Source organism: Stigmatopora nigra, chromosome 3 (assembly GCF_051989575.1).
Source record: "Stigmatopora nigra isolate UIUO_SnigA chromosome 3, RoL_Snig_1.1, whole genome shotgun sequence".
Classification (NCBI taxonomy): domain Eukaryota; kingdom Metazoa; phylum Chordata; class Actinopteri; order Syngnathiformes; family Syngnathidae; genus Stigmatopora; species Stigmatopora nigra.
This window is the reverse complement of record NC_135510.1, coordinates 12,108,154-12,129,136: the sequence shown is the minus strand read 5'-3', so window position 1 is coordinate 12,129,136 and position 20,983 is coordinate 12,108,154. Positions and strand designations below refer to the sequence as shown.

Sequence of the window (20,983 nt, the reverse complement as noted above, 5' to 3'; positions counted from 1 at the left end):
TTTAATGGCACAGCCAAATAAATGAATTAACATTTTCCCCCTTTTGCTAAAGGAATAGAAAGACATGTTGTGAAAAGATAATATATCATATGTGTTAGGCGACCAAAATCTATTAGGAACCCCAATAGGACAGGGCAGTAAAGTGGCTTTAACTATAAACTACAGCCTAATGTGACGAGTAACTGTACTTTAAAAAAATTTATACATTAGGTACTTGAACATGTGACCATCCATTTGAGCCAGAAACCATCTTGACCATATGGTATGTTAAAAATAATGTTTTAACGTTTTTTTTTAGTTTACTGCTGCCTAAGGGAAAACCGGACTCCCTTTTCTCATTTGTCTCAATCTTGGCCCATATCCAACATTCATGTTTATTTAAGACTCATGTCCAAATGGTCTTTTTGCCAAGATTAGTTTAACCTGTATTGCATCAAATGCCAACACAATCTCATAAATCTAAAAGTGAATCATTTAGTATATTCACTGAATACAAGAAAATCTCTAATGATTTTAATTCAATTTTCATTTATCTGACATACCAAGTCTTTGAGCCAGGGGGAAAATGTTCCACTTGTGACCCTGGGCAAGAGAAATGATATTAAAAAAAATGGACAGAGCAGCATAATTATTGCTATGTCACAGAAGGCTATTCTCAAATAGACTTAAGTGACAGAGAGAAAAGCACTTCTCTATTTATGTACCACAGGCCCTCAAACTCTTCCGTCTTTTAAACATGTTCCATTTCCTGTGAAGATAGCTTCAGTTAAAGAGTCAAACTTCCTCCAAGAATACAGTAAAGCAGTGTTGCATTCATGGTATGCTCTTAAGAGATATATACGCATTAATAGATTCAAATGAATAGCTAAATTTAAGTGTAATGCACCAAAAAACAAATCCTGCATTGCCTATTCAAAAGTTTTGAAAATGTGTTTTCCAATGTGTAAACATTTGCAATCTTGCAAAAAAACCAACATAGCTTCTCATACATAATTACATTGATGCCAAATGTCAATTACAGTAGTATGAAGTGTGAAATATTTTAACTTAATGACTGATTTATTTTGTAATAAAGCATATACAAGTTTTAGCTCTGGATACATGCAGTCGGTATATCTGGATTAAAAATCATTGGCAGAATTAAAGACAAAATGTCCATTAATTTAATTGCACACAACTAGGGATTTAGTAGAATAGAAGACTACTTTGAACATCCTTCACACCTTTGCATACATATTTTTGATCAGTGATTATGAAGTTAGACAGACAATTTAGTTCAAATGTGTTACTTTCATTTACAATTTTATTACAAACCAAATATACAATAGATAAAAATTATAGTAATACTCTTGTCTGTGGAACGGCACTGAAATGACAATGCTATTCCACATTTACTTGTGTTCACTGGTGACTAAGTATCAGTCCTAATATTCGAACATGACATATATGCTAGCATTGTTTTGACTAGTACGTGCCCCCTTGTGGAGCACATGAAAGTCAAAATCCAGTGTAATCAATATACTTGGTGCATTTATACTGCTGCAGCTTTCATCTCTATTATGCGTCGCAGTACAAATACTAAATGTGCAAATGGTGAGGTAACAAGGGAAATAACAGTGCACTTGTACAAAGTGCACTCGTACAAGTTTAAATGTGTTTCCACACAATGGTTGTACACAATTGGCTTTAGCTACACTTTACTCGTAGAATATTAGATAAACGTTTACCAATATAAAAATAAACATTTCTTTATCACGTCAGACATTCACATTAATAAAACAAGCACTTAAATTTTATATTAGTAAAAAAAAAAAAGATTGAAACACTCAAGCCGTAGTCTTCTCGGCAAGAAGGACTCCTTTGTTCTTCTCACACGAGTGTGGAACCGGTGGCTAAAATGTGACATGTTGGTTTGTTTGAATAAGATGAACATTAAATAATAGCTATTTTTCTTTTAAGATTGATGTTAGTCTAACAACTATAATAAAATGTCTACATACAGACCAAACCTTAAGTAACTTTATAAATCATAAGTAAAATCATGTTCTGAAAATTTGAAATGGACACTATGTAAAAGCAGGGGACTAAAATACTCACACTTATATTGGAAATAACAGGGCTCACAGTATGGTTTCTTGTTTTGGACCCGAACCTGTACTCCTGTCTCTGTTTTTCCCAGATACTGTTGACAGCCCACACACTGAGGAGGAGGAGAGAAAAGTGAGAAAAATACAGTCCAGCTGACAAAAATAGGGGCCTTTGTTTAAATACACATTTGTCAATGACAATACAATCATCAGTAATTACACACGCGCTCACTCTGATATAGCTGTGACAAAAAATAATTAAAGCTTCATAAATCGGAATAATGGCTTGAAATGAGAGTCAATGTTTAGATCTGGATAGCAACCCAGGTCAACTAAATCTGGACGCTCTTAATTTGTTCCATTTTTGCAATTTCTATCAAAAATGGGAACATGAACAGCACAAAGGGTTTTTCTGCCAACTGATCAAAAGGAATTAGGAATACAAATGAAAAGCATTTCATAATACTTTTTGGTCTTGTTCAAAGTCGAGTCAAATTAAATACACCATAAATATGGTCATTAGTACAAGATTGACGAGATTATGCTGATGTTATTTATGTCAGCAGATTGCTACAACATTTATGATGTAACTGACAGTCTACCTATTAATACCAACTACTGTATTTTATGTCGAAATGAACACAAATCACAGCATGCCAATGTGCCATCTGGAGCCGTTCAAAATAAATGTTTGGCCAAAGCACATGACAAAGAAAACAAACACTAAGCACTAGCACAAGAAATGGAGATTCAAAAATTATTCAAATTAACCTGTGTATTAAATTGTAACAAGTTCTGCTCTTACCAACCAAACCGAGGTCAGAAATATTATTTGGGGGGTTCATTAGAAGAAACACGCTTATTGAAAATGTACTTGAGATTTGGCCAACATTGATGATTCTGAAGGCCATGGGCAGATTAAAACAGACTGAACTACATTTCCATAACCTGCGGCAGTGCTTCTCAATTATCTTCTGTTACACTCCAATGATGAAGAAAACATTTCACAACACCCCCTCGACCATAAAATAGTAGAATTTGTCAATAAAATAGTCATTAGTACAGTTCTGCATATTATATAATTATTTTCATTAAAATAACCGAGAAAAAAAAGAAAGAGTTCTACTTATAGCAAAGTATGATTGTTAACACAATGTTCATAGGTAAAAAGTGCATAAATTTACCTTAATCAAACTGTAAATATAGCAGTTAGGTCAACAGGTCTTGTTATTGTAGATACAGTAGATGATAGTGTTGGTAAGAATACAAATGACAATTAAAATAAATAAATAATTGAGTACGTATCTATTATGAGTCTTGTCAGCACATTATGCAACAGTGAACCTGGTAAATCTCAAATGCACTGTGGAAGGAAAACTAACGCAGTTAACAGGTGACCTGCTCCACAACCCAACGGAGAAATTTCGATCAACAACGAACCGTAGTGAAAATAAAACAGTGCCAGCAATCAACACTAACGTGAGGACACCAAGACCCCCTATAATTAGCCTCTCACCTGAAAACAGGCAAAATGGAAGGAGAGACTAAGGGCTTCAATAACCATGGCTGGCCCACTACTCAGGTGACCTTCACAAACACTGCAAGTTCTCCTCCCACTGACCATCCTGGGGCATCACACGACACATCTCAAAAGTTGAACAGGCTAAAAACACCAGGCGATGACCGCGGGAAATGGGCTCAAATAATGGTGTTACCTGCCAGGATGGGAGTCTGTGGGGGTATTCCTCTGGAATGGTCGGGATCCGCTATTGTAAGCAGCGGTAGAGTTCCTACTTGGACCACAAAAATTGGCTGCAACCGAGTGTGATCTGGGATAACTTGATGTAAGAGTTGAACGAGGGGTTCTCAAGGTATCAAGAGACTCATACCTGCAAGCATAAAAGCAAAATTGACACTGCTGGTAACGACAAAGCATAAAAAGTGGGTCTCTAGGCAAAATAACTGCTTTCAACCTCTTGAGGGGCAGTCCAATGTAGATTGGTTCCTTGTAAAAACTGCTGCTACGCTGACGTATCCAGCTATTGTCAGTCAGAAGCTGAGTTCGCTTTTTCATCTCCTCCAAAATTTGCTGCCTCTCACGCTCAGTCTTGGAAATAGACTCTTCTTTCTTTTTCCTCAAATCACCTGCACCAAGAAAAAGTTAGTCTAAGGATACAGTCAATTGTAAAAGGGGGAAAACTCAGCCAACCTTTTGGTTGTTTGTAAGAACCTCTTAATGTTGGAGTTGACAATGACTTTGCCCTGAAAGAGAAAGGGAGTGGCACAATATTTGTATATACTATATTAAAGGAACCTCTGTGTAAAATACAAACCGTAAGATAAGTGATATATGGAATGATAAGGCACCCAAAGATATTAATTTTATTTATTCTGACCTGTGTGCAGGAGAGAGCCGAGCAAAGCCAGTGGTGCTCTCAGTCCTAAGGTGTTGTTATCAGCACGTTGCCGTAAAAACAAAAACAAAAATGAAGCAGAAAAACAAAAGTAAACCGAAATGACTCAGATGTAAATGAAGGGTCGGTGAGTCACTCAAAAGGTCAAGTAGAATAGAATACAATTCCAAAATAGCATTTTACCAGTCTAATCCATTCAGATCTGTAACTGTGCCATTTTGAGATTCAAGCCCTTCAGGGTGCTTCTTTGTTTTTGTCAAGCTATTTAAATGAATCCCTTTGGTAGGATTCTCGAGGTTTCTCATTCCCATGTTATCCTGAAAAAAAAGAAGATATATCTGCAGAAACTTGGGTTTAGGATGTTTACATAGAGGGAAAAGAGAAACCCAATACATTAACCTAATATTTCCCATTTAATTGCTAAAAGTAGCAAATACCTCTTATTTTGAGGCTGCCTATTTAAACCAAAACAATGGTGTGCATTAAAGCAAAATATCATTGACCACTATTATAATTTGGAAAAAAAAGTAAAAATGCAAATAAATAGGCTATAAAATGTTCGACGAGCAGAAACACACATTTCAAAAGTATAATACCCTACATGTGGAAAATTGCACATAAAACCTTAAATCAAGAAAAGTAACTTGGGCAAAAGCAATACACCTAGCCATCCACACACCTCAACTGCATCGTGTCCAGCTTTCTGCCACTCTGCCTGAAGCTTCTGCTGATCTCGCTCATACTGCTCCTAATCAATGCAACAAGCACACAAGGTCTCATCCAGTATAACGCGGTACATGCAGTGTGTCATCTTCCAATTCAGCAGAGTGCTGGTAACTTTTTTTACCTTGAGGAGGCGCTCTTGTTCTTCCTGCCACTTCTCTTGACGCCTGCGTTGGCTTTCGTGGTCCCATGACCAGCTGGAGGAGGAGGAAGTGAGGGATGGCACCTGGAGCTACACAGACAGAGAGGACATGATCACTCAGACACAAGCCTCCTTTGATCAAATGGTGGAAACTTACATCTGATATTGCAGATTCGGAACCTCCTGCGTGGGAAAGCAGAGTGCCAGTTATAAAATAATAAACAACACATCCCCACATGTTAGAAAACATTTTACAATCTATGCATGGAAGGATAGAAGGTGAAAGGATAAACACCAAGCCATGACTGGCAATGTATATGGGAAAAACACTATTAAATTAAATGAGAATGGCAGTAAAGTGTTAAAACCATCAAGCTGTGCTTTGGACGAGTTCCGTTATTTCAGAGAAAAACTGAGAATTGGTGTCCTTTTATGACATTTTTTAACAGTCTTTACATTTATAACAAAAGGTGTTGAAATGGGTCAACGTCAATCTTGCACACTAAAACACCATAAATGTCACAGTTACGTCAATTAAGACTCGCATAGCACTACAGTCATTTTGATTGATATTTAATTTTGCAAGGAAAGAGCCACTTAACTTCTAAGCTTTGCTATAAATGAATGCACCCACAAGAGAACCCGCAGTATTCTACCAATAGAGACCAAGTGTGTTCAATTTATGATTCAGTGTTTCAAAAAAATAAGCAAGGGTTAACCTTGAGCTCAAGTATAAAAAAAATAATCTGGAATCTGTGGTGGCAAAATATGGAAACTTGAGAAATGTATAGCACTTAACTGCTAATATAGACACAGTTTCATAATACTGCAGAGATTTTTTTTGTCAATTAACATAAATTGGATTTGCTCTTAGTCTGGTGGTGCTTTCAGAAAAAAAAATGTTTCTACAATTGTTAACAAGACGTAAAAGATTTTCACACAGCGCCGACATTTACCGCATAAGTAAACCCAAGAGCTGAACTCTGCAGAGCCTTGTGAGGAATCCAACGCAGCAGAAGACAATAAAAATTACTAATCTCGCTATGGTAAAATTGGAAGTGCAGTAAAATTGGAAGTGCAGTAAAATTGACGGTTGGTTGCACTTTAGTTTAAAAGCATTGATGTATACATTTAACTAGACATTTGCATTTGTACATTGTTTAGTCTGATTTTTCAACACACTTATGTGGCTGCAAGATCACATACCAAATTTTAAATACTATTAGTGTTTGTTATAATACTTTCATTAAATTTACATGCGTATAAACACATGCACGCACAGTATGCATGCAGCTTACCCTTCTTTTCATTGCTCTGAATAGGCATAGTAAGAGGGCCAATTTGCAGGGCAGATGCCATCTTTTGCTCCCATAGGCTGGAGCTCATGTGTCCAGCCAGATCGTCATCAACAGTCAGGTTCTCATCGTCTACACGCAGCGGGCAGACCTCTGCTGGGCTGTCTGCCGAGAGAGGGACAGCCATCAAGAAAATGAAGACAGATAAGGACACAGACGGCCCCACACAAATAAAAAGGTACCAATTGAAAAACTTGCACAAACCAAAAAGGGGTGGGGGAAAAAATGCATTTCTTGGAACAAGGCTGCTACTCCAAATGTTCCCAATTCCCGGAAGTAGCTTCTACTCTTGAAAGTGTGTCATCCATAAAACTTTTCTATAAAAGTGTTTCTTCTGCAATGTTTGTAACATTGTGATGTTTTTTTACAGGTACTAGTTCTTACATGCCTGCACAATACAATGTAGCAGTCTGAGGGCTTTCACAAAACAAAAGGAAAACTCTAGCCCGTTTAAATATTCATGGCTGGCTTTTAAAAAGCGCTAAAGATGTGATAAACACAGATGACTTGAATTAAAGCTAAAATATAAAGATAAAACTAGAAACACTAGGAATCTTTAATTCACTAGTAACTAAAATTAAACAGAAGTTAGTGAGGTCATAACAAATTAAAATGTAATCAAACAACACACACACAACACTTCAACCAACAGGTCCAATAAGCATTCAGTGGGAGGAAATCATTTTACCTGGTTGAATAGATTTTATTCCTGAGTCACAAGCTTCCCAATGAGGTTGGAAACTAAAGTATGGTCTACTGTTCTGCAGAAGCGCATGACTGACACTTGTGTCACTCAGGTTGACCTGAAAAGCATGCAAGGACACACACACACACACAAACGTCAAGTCAACACCCACCGATCCAATGTCATCTACTTCCGGGCGGAAATCAGATACTTGAAGGGGACAGAACAAGTACAGTAAATTCTAAAGTAGATGACTGACCCAAAAATCATATGGAGTGGGAAAACCTAGTAATTTATGGCCTACAATTAATTTAGATTATGTGGTGGAGGTTACAGAAAATCATTTTCTTTACAGTGTTATTTTGAGATGCGAGTGACCCAAGTCATAATTTTTTTAGATAAAAGCTGTTCAGCAAATTTTGTGTTAGGACCTAAAAAAACACTAGTATTTATATTTCAAATTGAAAAAAGAAAAAACTACATATACTTTCTAAAATAAAGCAGTGACTTTAGATTATTATCAATATGTGGAACTAATTACATTCCCCAAAACTCAAGAATTTAAAACAAACACCTTTGCCTTGTTGGTAGTGCAACATAGTTTTTAGGGAAAAGAAAAGCAAAAATAGAAGAGGAACGGCTATCATCACTCACTTTCCAAAAATCTACTCAAACATGTAAACATAGGCAATTACAAGAGTAATCAAAAGAACCATCAAAAGTCAAATCTATTATATTAGACAAATTTGCTCCGTTGATTGCTCCCAATTATGTCTTAACCATCTCATTTACTTCGATCAGTTGCCGTCACAGACCAGTATGCAGTACAATTGTTCTATTTTATGATATTATATGCTGCAATAATGTGTGACAAAGATGTGGGAGATTGAAGTAACAATAGTGAAGTATAACATATCTTGATGACATCAGTACTCACACAACTTGACGGAGTTGTGAGTTGACAGTGTTGTGGCTGCATTTGTTGTGAACACAATTGGAACCACAGCTGATGGAAATTGGTCTGAAAGGTCTGACCATAAAAGGGTCACCCACTCTACCTTGGTGAAAGCAGTCTGCTCTTCATGGTTGGCTGGCTGCAGTGTACCCTGATGATGACCTCTTAGGTAAGAAGTGGCGGTCTGCCTTTTGAGTATGGCATTGGCAGGTGGAGAAGGCGTGCACTCTCCTTCACTAGCGCAAATCAGACTCTGGTTATCATCTACCTGGTTGAACAAACATAACAAAAAGAAGTGTCGATTAACACCGGGAATAAATAGCACCAACTATTCACCCTGATAATACTAATGAACAGGACAAAGACTGTCAAGTGACACCATTCCATATCTAATTAATAGAAAAAAAAAGTAGGCAACCATTATAACACAAAGCTGGCCATTCACATACACAGGAAATGCTCCAGTTACATTTACTGACACGAGTCTACCTTTAACACCCAAGCACTTATCTCCAATGAGTGAGAAAAAGAAAGACACACATTCAAAAGGAAATTGGAAATACACAGGTAAAGTGAATACAAACATGGTTTATTCTTAGATCTCTTCTCACATTTATACCCCGACTAGCTTAGCAATGACTGACTAATCAGGAATGGTGTCAGTGCAGCAGCATTAGATTTAATCACTGATGGTTAGAGCATCTTTAATGAAGCTAATAGGGCGTGACTCAAGCATAAATGAAAACAAAAAAATCTCACACAAACGTTCCTGCAACAACCACGACTCACACCGTTTCTGGTTCATGATTGTATGTTCTTGCAAGACTATTACATTATTTAAGCACATCCCAGTTTGCTAGTTTTTCACGCTCCAAAACAAATAATTAAACAGACTAAGTTAACTAAAAGTCTTTTAACTAACAAATGTGTGTATTATATTAGTCAGATTTTTTTTAATGCAGCCCTACTAGAAGCCAGCAAAAGGGATATATCAATCATTTAAAACCTTTGAGTGCTTGTCTTTAATAATAAGTGATGAGTCAACTATATCCTAACCTTACATTTTTCTTAACACCAGTAGAGATTTGGGACCAGCAGAGTTAAATTCTATGACTGACTTTTTGAATATTTGTTTTCAAAATTGACACCATTACTTATAACAATGTTCAACCTGAGTGCATTCCAAACGTACACCAATAAGTGTATAATTGTATGCACAATTTCCCTCACTTCAAAATGTGCCAATAACAGAATACATGCATGTTCTGGACAAAGGAATACATATACTATAGAAAATGGGACATGTGATGTGTACAAGGACATAGATGATAGTGTTTTTTAATTTGTAAACAAATGTACTTTTAAGCAATATTTCTAATGTGTAGCGTACTAAAAATATGTAACGATGAAACTTACATTGCATAGCCTTGGCACCGTAGAGATACTGGACTGCTTGGTCTCAAAGGGCCTGGGTGTGATGACAGAGGAGAGACGGCAAGATCCTTCAGACTGCCTGAAGCCACGAGGAAGGCTAGCCGAGTATGACCAAGAAGCAGCTCTGGTCGAAAAGGTTCTGGTGCTGGCAGTTGACTGATATCTACCTTTGTCTCCAGGTATTTCACAAGGGCTATCATCTCTTGCAATTTCAGACATGCTTTTCTGGTTAGAATAAGCCATATCCACATTATCAACTGATTCTGCAATGTCGTCAAAGACTGGTTTAAATTGAGTAGTAATTTGGGCTGCAACTTCTTCTGGCTGAATGGCATCACTTACAGAAAGGCCTCGGTTTTGACAGCTAAAAGAGTTTGCTTGTACTGGGGGGTTTACTTCTGCTCTGTTTAATGCCAAAGATGCAAATTGTGATGCCTTTTCAACGGTTTTCACAGAGGCAGACGTGGGTTCAGCTGGGTTTCCCTGACAATGTCAACAATCAGAAAACATTAGTTACAGGAAAAAAATGGATTTCAACTATATAGGAGCTACCCGTTTTTGCAGTGATTATTCCGCCTGACTTTTGCACAGGTATTCTGAATTAGATTCCTGCTTGACGAGTGTGATTGTGTGTTTTTCTGTTTCATGGTGATTGGTTGGCAACCAGGTTAAGTTCTCCCCTTCCTGCTGTCGTGGTTGGCTGGGATAGACTCCAACACCCCCTAAAATGCTTGTGAGGATAAGTGGTATGGAAGATGATTGAAAATGAATGAATCTACTACATTGTATGCAACGGTTTTTACAATTGATAGTGAATAGCAGTAAATTATAACAATGATAGTAGCAATTTAAATTAGTAAATCTCTGATGGCACCCAGTTATACACCTGCCCTTCAACAGTCTGGGAATATCTAGCCTTTCTTTTTTTTAAATAAAAAAAAAAACGAAAATGGAAAATTTCTGACAGATTGTCTTCCAGACATCCAGAATGGAATAAATACGGTGCATTGTTTAATAGTTTTTTCCTCTAGAATAATTTGTCAATTGTACTAAAGCTAGAAGCAAATACAGATTAGGATTTAGTTCTACATTCCTTAAAGAGGCAGAAAATATGTCTACGTACCAATGTGGGTGAAACGTTATAGTGGGCACCAGTAGAGGTAAAGCTAAATGGCACCTCAATGGCATAGCTTTGAATCATTGGAGCTCGAATTTGTGTCCAGAAAAAAGAGCTTGAGAACTTTGATGGAGGAGATGTGGAGGGAGAGCGTGGGGCAGGGCTGTGCCTTTGTGCTGACAGCTGGTCTCTGGGGAATTTGGATGTAATGGAAGAGGAGTCAGAGTAATGAAGGCAGCAGAAAAGATGGAGGATCTGTCACATTACTCTAGTTCACCGTGGTATATACCAACGAGTGAGGTCAGCAACCTTTCACAGACGTTCAAAAACATATGGCAGCCAGCTACAGACTTTGCCATATGAGCTTGCACTTTTCTAACTTCAATTTACCTTTCTAGCTGCACGGTGTGGTTTTCCTTCTCTCCATGGTCATTCTCAGCTCCATTGGTCATCTTGTTAATGACATTTTCTCGGTCAAGAGACATTCGGCGCAGAATGGACTTTGCACTCCGGCGATGGTTCTTCCACTTTGTCAAGGCCTTGTGGACAAAAAGCATTTGGAACAAACAGTATACTGTGAAGACTTGTATGCATTAGTTAGACTGATAATGAATCTACTACACTGCTACTGCTTCAACACTGATCATTTGGCATTCAGTATGTACGTACATCTTGCCAACGTGCCTCACTGTCGCTGGCAGCACTGTGGCTCCTCCATGTCTTTTCTTGATTCCATTTAACCGTTTCTGTATTCTGGCCTTTGCCCATAAAGAGAATCCCTTCAGAAACCTGAGGTGAAGATGGGATGTCACTCAATGACTTGCTCCTATTGCACACAAAAAAAAGCATTAGAAATGAATGCAGCATAAATAGCCAGCCTGCTATTAGACACAGATTTGCAAAACAGAATGGGTTAGCAGACCCATGCATATGTTTATGGAAATTTTCATTGAAAACTAATGGATGTTTAATCGTGAATGCAAGCATAAGAATACATTTGGATTCTTGGCTAAGCGAAAGTAATAGGGTTGAATAAAAGTAATCAAAACTAAAGTTTGGCAGTCGTTGCATTTTTCAAGGAGTATTTAGTTTGTGGCTGACTACATTTGATGAGAAGGAATTAAGACTGAAAAAAATCATGTCATGAAATTGTTTGGCATCTCGGTGAACAAAATAAATAGCAATAATATTTGCGACATGATTCCCTTTGTTGTTAAGTCAATGCAGCTGAATGAAGCACAGAAATAAATCTGCCACAAAGCTAATGTGGATTCCTGTTGATTCGGATAGGTTTAGTGAGGCTCCCCTATTTCATAGTAAATTTTAGTTACTACTTGTAGTTTATAGTAGATTAAAAAAAAAAAAAAAAGGTTTGCAGGATTTGGATGCACAATCAATAATCAGCAAAATTTAATGTAACAAACCTTTGAATTACATTTTCATAAAGATTTGAAATACACCAATAAATATTTAAAGATTATCTTTAAACCTTCTCCGGTCTTCTTAAGTTAAAAGTATTTATTTATCGGCTATTCGGTCACGTCTTCACAGCCTGCCCACATATCTGCGACCTGACAACCAACCGACTGCAGATGCACTGAAAACAAGTCAACAAATATCTTTCTATGACTACATTATTGTATGTACCAGGCTACCCTGCATGGATGGTAATAAAACCAATTAGTGAACAAGAAAAATCCCTTGAAAAAGAACAGTTGTCACATCATTTGTGGCAAGTTCATTTTTTGTACCTGAGGAATGTAGGAGAGACTTTAGCATTTTCTTTTCGTTTCCTGCGTAGTAGTGTCGGTGGGATATTGGCCAGCTGCTGGGTGGTCTCCGTCCTAAATACTTGATCAGCTTCTACATCACTTCCACAACCTTCACGAACAAAATATATCACACTTGTTTATGATGGTTTATGTTAGCGTGTCGTCTTTTTGGCATTAGAAAAGCGGATTGTATTCACAATTTGCAGTAATTGTGTTGTTTACTCCGTTTTACCCAGAGCTGTTTATAATACCCGAGCCACCCATAAGTGAGGCTAACAAAAATTTATGCTTAAAATCCTCCACTAAAATTACATAATGGCCACTTTGTAGGCCCCATTAGATTTGTTGCAGCAATTAGGTAAACATATACAATATAGTCTAACATAAAGTAAATGTTAAAGTGAAAAAAAAGTGGTGATTTTGGAAATACAGCAAGTACTTTGATTTATAAATCTTGGAAAAAGGACAAGATATGCTAATTTGGGGCGAGTGTGTTATTGACAATTAACCACTGATAAATACGCACCTTCACTATTTGCAAGTGGAGCTTGAGAGTCTACAGAATCAATGCTGTCCACAGAATTCTCCCTCTTATAGCTCATTGTCCTCCCTGGATTATTAGACTCTCGGTCAGCACCATCTTTCACAAACACATTACTGCCTTCATTTAGAGCCTGAGAGAAAAACACTGTTAGCAATTTTGATGGATATTGTGACAGGTTTGACACAAGAAACTGAAGAAAAGTACAAGACCTTGGCCAGCGCCAACCCCAGCAGCCCTTCAAAGGCCTTGAAGTTAAGATGGGAACCAGTGTAGCAATCATCCAAGTAGGCCTTGCGTCCCAACCAGTAGACTGTGATAAGAACCTGAAATAGAATACAAAGGAAATAGTATGCGCAATCGAACCGAAGCCAACTTTTTGCTGAAGTAAAATGCTTTGATCCACAAAGCTGCATTTTACTTTATTTGCCATTTTATTAAGTTAGGAAGAGTGGGGAAAACAAACCAGAGCAATATTACTCTTTTTGTCAAAAACATTCATGGAAGATGAAAGACTGACCCAAAAAGAAAAACAATACCAAAAAGATGTCACTTGCATGAAGGGTACAGATTGCTGTGGATTCTTTTTTTCTAAAGGAGGTGCAGTTTTGACAAAATGTTTCCTTATGTTTCTTCCCAAGCAAGCATTGTTGTTTTTTCATAAATAAAGAATAAAAGGTGATTATTATTGCATAGATGTATGAATATGGTGACCCACCTCTCGAGAGGGTGAGACAGCACAACTAGAAAACTACACACCAATTAGGAAATATGTGCATGTTACAGGGATATGTTGTTAACAAAATTGCAGCAAAAAAAGACAAAACATTTAGTTGCAGACAAAATGCACAGTATGTATTAAAATTGCATGACAGAATGAACTTCAATGGACACAAATTGACCTTAATTGCCTAATAGAAAGAAAAAGGGTACACTCCATTCCAAAGAGACAGGCCACTAGCAAACAGGCTCATTAATGTGTGCATGTGGTCAACCCGTGTGAATTCATTCAAATGGTGGTTGCGACATAACTATGCAGCTTCATGTACTGAAACAATTTGCAAGACTGGTTGCCAAAAAATGCTACTACAACCAGGATCAAATATTGTAAAGACTTTTTACCACACGCGTATTAGGGTAGCCCTAATCAAGCCATCGAGTTCATATTATTAATGTCACTATTATACAGGACCGTTTTATAAGAAAACTCAAAACTACATCCGTGCGCAATATGCGTGGGGGAGCTTAGCACACCTCCACTCACGAACAAAGCAAGCGTGTAATGGGGATATGATGATCCCCCTGCAGTTTAAAAAAAGTTAAAAATCCCCTGGAGGTGTGTTGCAGTCTTTTGGTTCTTAAGGCGGGTAAACATAGCAGGCCTGTGATTGTGCATTTTTGTCTCCACTATCCATTGATCAAACAATTGGTAGACAATATTCTTTCCGACCGTGAAAGCGGGAGCAACATGCGTTTACGTGGCTTACGGATTTGTGACAAACAAGATGGAGAAAGAACTGATCCGGAAACTGGCTGATGGTGGCAGGCGCGACACAGATTCAAAACAATAACATTTCGCAGCTGAAAATCGAGTTTCAAAGTGGGGAACGTTTAAACTCTAATCCCTGTTGGAAGCATTTAAAATCTATTCATATGTGGTTCACAATCAAGACCTCACATGTTCCTGCTGCGAGTATAAGACACTTACAAACCTGGGCAAATGTTTGTTTAAAACCGTTACTTACATTTTTGAGTCTTCGACTGCTCTCGTTTCGCCTACAATTTCAAAAAGAAGAGAAAGTGTAATTATTGTATGAAATTATTGATGCAATCAACTGCTGGAGTGATGTAAAATTTTTGGCAGCTCTTACTGAGAAACTATAGGACGCAGGTTAAAAACTTCCAAGTACGCTACCTTAACCAGTGATACGGCACTAGAGACTGTTTTAATTGATATGTATATATATGAATAGTAACTTGATTTTCCCAATTGGGGAACAACTTCTGCACTACAAGGCTTCTTATTAACAATAAAAATAATTCCAGTCTGCCTGCTCCCATGACAACTATAGCAAATCTACTAACGGCTGAGTGGACATTTATCAATTGTTTTCAACAAAAATTAATGAATGAAAATAGATTAACAAACATGTTTAGAATTAAATTTGTTTTTCTCTTTTTTATTAAATATTTTAATTCCTACAAGTTATGGAACATATACAAAACAATTCAGAAAAATCTCAACATACGAGTACATTTAAGTACACCAAAATAGAGAATTACTTTCACTTAGTATTAAGATTATGATCGACCAATGCACCTGACAATTGCTCGAGTTGACAGGTCCTGAAGATCTCCTGGGTCAAAGAGCTGAGATTCATTCAGTCCAAGTTTTCCACATGCTTTTAGAAACACATTTATGTTATCCTGTGGATCAAACCCAAAATCAAGAAAAAAAGTTTCAATAGGCTATGGACAGGACTCCCTGTCAGATATGATGACTCACTGGTGAATACACGCAATCTTACATTGATAAAGTAAAATATTCATATCGAACACACGGTGAAATGAAAGACATCACTTACCAAACCAGCAATGGGAGTAGAAGGTCGGTTTAGTTTCTTAATGATTCCAGGTTTTAATTGGTTGACTAAGCTATGGGGAAAAATGAAAAAGGCAGTATGAATTCTAAAATCTGTAAACAGACACTATAATAAACTGCATCATTTTATTAATGAAGGCATTTGTAATAGTTGAAAATATGTTGGGAGGGGGAGTGCTGCTCATTCGAAATATATCTTTGCAATGCATCAGTCACAAATCTTAATTAAGAATGTCCCTCAATAGAAATACTTTGATCAGACTTCCAGCACTACGCAAAAAAACAAAAAAGAAAAGAAAAATTATGTTAATGGCCCAAAAACTATCATATGCAGGCAATCAGAAAGATTCTTGTTCAAATCTTTGAAGAGTTTAGTTTTAATGTGCACTGACTTCCACAAAGTGGCAGCAAGTCTGCAAGACTTGTTTAAGGGTAAAAATGGCAAGATATAGAAACACACGGTGAAACGGTTACTGAATGGCATCCACATGTCATTTTCATCTGGAATGCCTGCCCGTTACCAATGGTTACCAGATCAGAACGAGTGTCTTCCCCAATATCATGATCAAACAAAAAAAAAGCCAAATTACAACCTATTATTCAAGATAACATTTTGGTCAGAAATTCCCAAATTTGGTGGAAACCCACATAATCTGGCAATAGTCTTTCTCCCATAATCTGGAACATGAGCAGAAGAATTTCACTCGGGAGTTAAATTCTGGTGGAGCGTCACTAATGCCGATTTTTTTTTATAGCCGCGTTGGATACAATACCGATACGGAGTATCGAATTGAAAGTTCTGTGCACTTTTGGATTAATGTGTGGGTGGATTTCCACACACAAATAAACACGAAATGCCACTTTTGTGTTTTCTCCCCAGACCGTTTCTGTCCCAAAATGGCTTTAAAGATTGAACAGTTGCAAGTTAATTTCAAACACTGCTGAGTAGAGTGTGCATTATTGTGCAATCATGTTAGTTTTCCAAACGTGTAACACTAAATATGATGAAGTATTTAGATATGTAGAGCAAAGTTAGAGCACAACACAGACCCTCAGCAATACAAACAGCAGGGGTGGGCAAACTTTTCCAAAAAGTGCTGCAAAAGGTACATGTTTTCGTTCCAACCCATAAAAGCAAACCTTTCCACCAATCTGGTATGTTCGATATACAATCAGCCAATTGCAGTCAGTGCCGAGGATTTTTTGTAATGCAACAACAATAAAACATGATATATACACAACTGCAGCAACATTGTGACTTACTCGCAAAGAAGGAGTCCATTCTCAAGACCTGCACGGAAGTCACTGCAGCCGAATGATTTTCCGGTTACCTCCTGAAACACAAAAAAATGAATAAATGCTACCGGATGACACTACAACAAATTCATTCATTTCAAAAGGAGGTTTGGTCTCTTTACAGTCCGCCGAAATCATTCTAAGGAAACTGTTCGTATTCTGTCTATTATACTGGAGATTCAGGTGCCTTGCCTGGTAAATCTTGAAGATTTTTTTGCATGTTGGTTTGGTCGACAATTTTTCTTTTTTGTTTGGTCATAGAATAGAGCAGGGGTCGGGAACCTTTTTGACAGAGAGAGCCATAAACAATTCACATTTCTTAATGTTATTTCTTGAGACACTCAGAATTGAAAAGTAAAAATATCTGAAAATGAGTGGGTTTTTTTTGTCATTTCACCACTTTTAAAGTACAAAAAGTCTCCGAATTCTTTTGACAACATTGTTAGGTTGTTGCTAATCAATCAGTATCAATGAGATTATGCATCTGCAAGAGTAATGAAAAACAAAATTATGATTAAAGTGGTGCTAGAGGTAGGTCAACACCATTGTCGCTACTATTGGTGCATTCGGGACTCAGTTCTCTCACCACCCAATGCAAAAAAAAAAAAAAAAGGACCACGGCTGAATGTGCTGGAAAGGCTAAAAATATTACTATAATTAACATACAAAAGGTGGAAAATATCAGATGAGGGCCTCAGTAATCAGGACACAATATGAGATTCAGCTCTACAATTAACAAAGGGGTTTTAAAACCCTCATTAGTTGGTCCAGGAATCCATGACCATAGTTTTATGCATCAGTTGTGTGTTTGAAATAAGAATGGTGCTTTCAGTGGCATTACAACTAAGCTGGAGCCCCAATTAAATATAATTAACTGAATTATGTTGTCAATATAGTACTCTGCAGGTTGATGTGTTGCACTAATATGCTAATGGTCCATTGCAGATTAGAAATTTGCACACAAATTATATTTGTTGACTGAAACTTGCCACAACAACAAAAAGCCCAAAGTTGTTTAAAAACCAAAATAAAATTAAAAGTAAATAAAATTCTAATTTTGACCAGGGGTTAAAATGAGTCAAAATCATGTCTTCTGACAGTTGAACACAAATACAGCAGGCATTAAATTGAAATACAACACAATTTTTGGGCAATGTACAGAAAATTTACCAACTGATCAAAAGCAATACACAATGCTTCCATCCTAGTTTAAGAACACACAAAAACAGAGTTTTTGTAAAACTTTCACAATGCACTTTAAAATCGGGGTTTAAAAAGCGACAAAACGCTTTGTTTTCCCACTTTAGGGAGTCCCTATCTGTCAAAAAAGCACTGTCAGTGCCACATTTAAGCAAAAATAATACTGTGAATACTTTACCTCAATCCAACGCTTAGCTTCGTTAAAGGCTTCTGCGCAGCTGAAAGTACTTTGCTGTCGCCACTCCATCAGGTTTAGATCTGAACAAACAAAGCAAAAAATACTGCACAACAACACTAAACGCCTGCGTGCACAAGGCAAACAATTGCAACTTCTCCAGCAAATATTTTCTTTCCAGCAATGTTATTATAGAGTGCGCGTGTGTGTGTTCCTCGCTAATTGGCGTCCAGTATGTCACTCAAGTGATCCTATTTGCCGAAACTAAGGCGTAATTTATGAGAAAAAATGACGTTTGGGTGCCCGCCCACTCAGAAATAATCTAAAAAGTTTTCAGTGTTTTGAAGAAAAACAGGTTTTCTAACGGCTTGACAAGGTATAACACCCTGTGAGGGGGATCGGGCATTTAAGAAAATGAACGAATGAATGAACAATATCATTTGGATGAACAACAATATGAATATCTTAAAAGGATGTATCAATATACATATATAGATGATTTATTTTAAAATGAAAATGAAAACCTTGATACAATAAAATACACCAAATTTTCAAGTATTTAACGTGCACGTATGTAATGTGACACATCTTTCTCTGTCTAACTGTTTTTCCTTTTTTTTTAAATAGTGCAGCCCATTATATCCGGCACCAGTCGCAATTGTCCTAAAGATGAGCCATGTCCAGACATCAAGAAAAGGAATTCAGTTCAAGATTTGTAGAGAAATGAATGTCCTTAATGCTTTTTGTACGTGTTGCATTTATACCTGAATGCCAGTAGATGCTGCTGTAACTCTGCATGAATAATAGATTGGAGCATGGAAGCTCGAGGGGTTTATTAAAGGGTGTCATTGTGTTTTCCTGCACTCTACAGTAACATAAGGAGATCAGAGCTGGCAGAATAAAAATGGCCAATGATGACAGTCTAGTTGCACAACTGAAGCGCTGAGACCTGAGGAGATTCTATCCCATATTTTCCATTTGCTTGCCCCCATGGGTCTTGTATTGGAGGAGCTCCACTCCAGCCAGAAGTACTCAGTCTTCAGTTACATCTGGTGTAAATACTACATTCAACATCAGGAACATTAACACTACTCACTTTTAAAGCAGCAAAAAAAAAAAATGAATGGGTTTTTTCCCCTCTCTTTTAGATGACTGAGAGGGCAGGAGAAAACCAAAACATGGAGCTATCCTTCTGAGTAGCACAGTGGACAAGTGCTCAGTATAATCCATTATTAGCTCTTTTTTGTTCTCTATCCATGCCTATGCGTGAGAAAAATGGGTTGGGTAGTTATTCAATATAAACAAGTGCAAAATTAACTACAACCTCTCTATTCCTCCTACTAGCTAACCTACAGGCAGCATTTAAAACAGTAATCTATAATTAATTAATGTAATGAATCAGCCTTAAGACAAAAGAAAAACTGAATAAAAATGAGCTCTGAGGATAGAACTTTGGAATATGCCAACCAAATGTAATTGTGATCCATCCACAAATAATAGAAAACCAGAAACGTTGTCCTACATAACTACCAAAGTACAAGAGTAGGACTTTAAAGCTAGTGTATTTAAAAACAAGAACAGCATCATCACCTTCTACACATTCGGTTTGAAAAAAAATGGTGAAAAGTACATTTTCCTAATAATAATTATGATTTATTCAAATTTTTTTTAGAGGGACTACTCTTTCATTCACCTTCTGTGCTTCTTATCCATACACGGATTGCGGGGGGTGCTGGAGCTTCTCTTAGACAAACCGGGGCAGCAGCCGGGGGACAGGCCGAATTGGTTGCCGAGAGTATGTATTTTAAATAGATTATGACAATTAGTCATTTGAAATGAAAAACATGAAAAATCTGAATTTTCAGGAATCCACCTCCCCCAACCTCCCTCCTCAGGCCCCAGGTCGAGAGGTCAATTTCCCCCATTCACTTGAAACCACTTTATTGAAAAAATTATTAAATACAAGCCAAAATAGATCATGTTAGATCATATTAAATACAATGTTTCTCTGATGCATACCTATATATGTACATTCTGACCTCATATTCTCCACTTTGTTCATAACCTGATATGTCTGCAAGGAGGATTCTATAAGAAATTTTACACTGAACGCGCATGGAGTAATATTATACTTACTGTGGAGACTGCATTAGCTAATCATTAGGGTCATGGTACTCACATTTGAGATCATTAGCTGCAGAGCTGACCTACACGCTTCCATTTAAAAACAGCGTGAACACTGAAAAGGAATGCCTTTCACGTCCTTGAACACTAATGAAATTCTACCACTCTTTATATAAATATATATATATATATATATATATATATATATATATATATATATATATATATATATATATATATATATATATATATATATATATATATATATATATATATATATATATATATATATATATATATATATATATATATATATATATATATATATATATATATATATATATATATATATATATAGGCT

General features: G+C 36.9%; 1 protein-coding gene and 1 long non-coding RNA gene across 3 annotated transcripts; one reads left to right on the top strand and one right to left on the bottom strand.

Annotated features, from left to right (window-relative positions):
* Nucleotides 1-1,281: 1,281 nt before the first annotated feature.
* On the bottom strand, nt 1,282-18,731 carry LOC144194720 (LIM and calponin homology domains-containing protein 1-like). The gene is made up of 26 exons (XM_077713945.1): nt 18,502-18,731; nt 17,091-17,161; nt 15,811-15,880; nt 15,546-15,652; nt 14,971-15,001; nt 13,438-13,551; nt 13,211-13,358; nt 12,664-12,793; nt 11,582-11,738; nt 11,303-11,451; nt 10,919-11,102; nt 9,778-10,278; nt 8,465-8,629; nt 7,410-7,524; nt 6,665-6,826; nt 5,524-5,549; nt 5,349-5,456; nt 5,181-5,249; nt 4,685-4,818; nt 4,484-4,528; nt 4,297-4,349; nt 4,061-4,232; nt 3,803-3,976; nt 3,604-3,712; nt 2,098-2,200; nt 1,282-1,892 (listed from the first exon to the last, which is right to left on the bottom strand). Exons 1-26 carry the CDS (start codon nt 18,568-18,570, stop codon nt 1,870-1,872), a joined length of 3,189 nt encoding a protein of 1,062 aa, XP_077570071.1. The 5' UTR covers nt 18,571-18,731; the 3' UTR covers nt 1,282-1,869.
* Nucleotides 8,480-12,038, top strand: LOC144194721 (uncharacterized). 2 transcript variants are annotated; one of them, XR_013325957.1, is made up of 4 exons: nt 8,480-8,530; nt 9,827-9,974; nt 11,019-11,212; nt 11,311-12,038. It is a non-coding gene; the product is annotated as an uncharacterized LOC144194721 (long non-coding RNA). The 2 variants fall into 2 exon arrangements; XR_013325959.1 differs by having other exon boundaries at nt 8,482-8,530; nt 9,787-9,974.
* Nucleotides 18,732-20,983: the final 2,252 nt, after the last annotated feature.

Excerpts from the sequence above, each read along its gene's own strand:
- LOC144194720 (XM_077713945.1), bottom strand. The coding sequence starts at position 18,570 with ATGGAGTGGCGACAGCAAAGTACTTTCAGCTGCGCAGAAGCCTTTAAC. Across the intron at positions 17,162-18,501 it reads AAGCTAAGCGTTGGATTGAG|GAGGTAACCGGAAAATCATT; the intron begins GTAAAGTATTCA and ends TTTGTGTTTCAG. Across the intron at positions 8,630-9,777 it reads CGGTGCCAAGGCTATGCAAT|GTAGATGATAACCAGAGTCT; the intron begins GTAAGTTTCATC and ends TTGTTCAACCAG.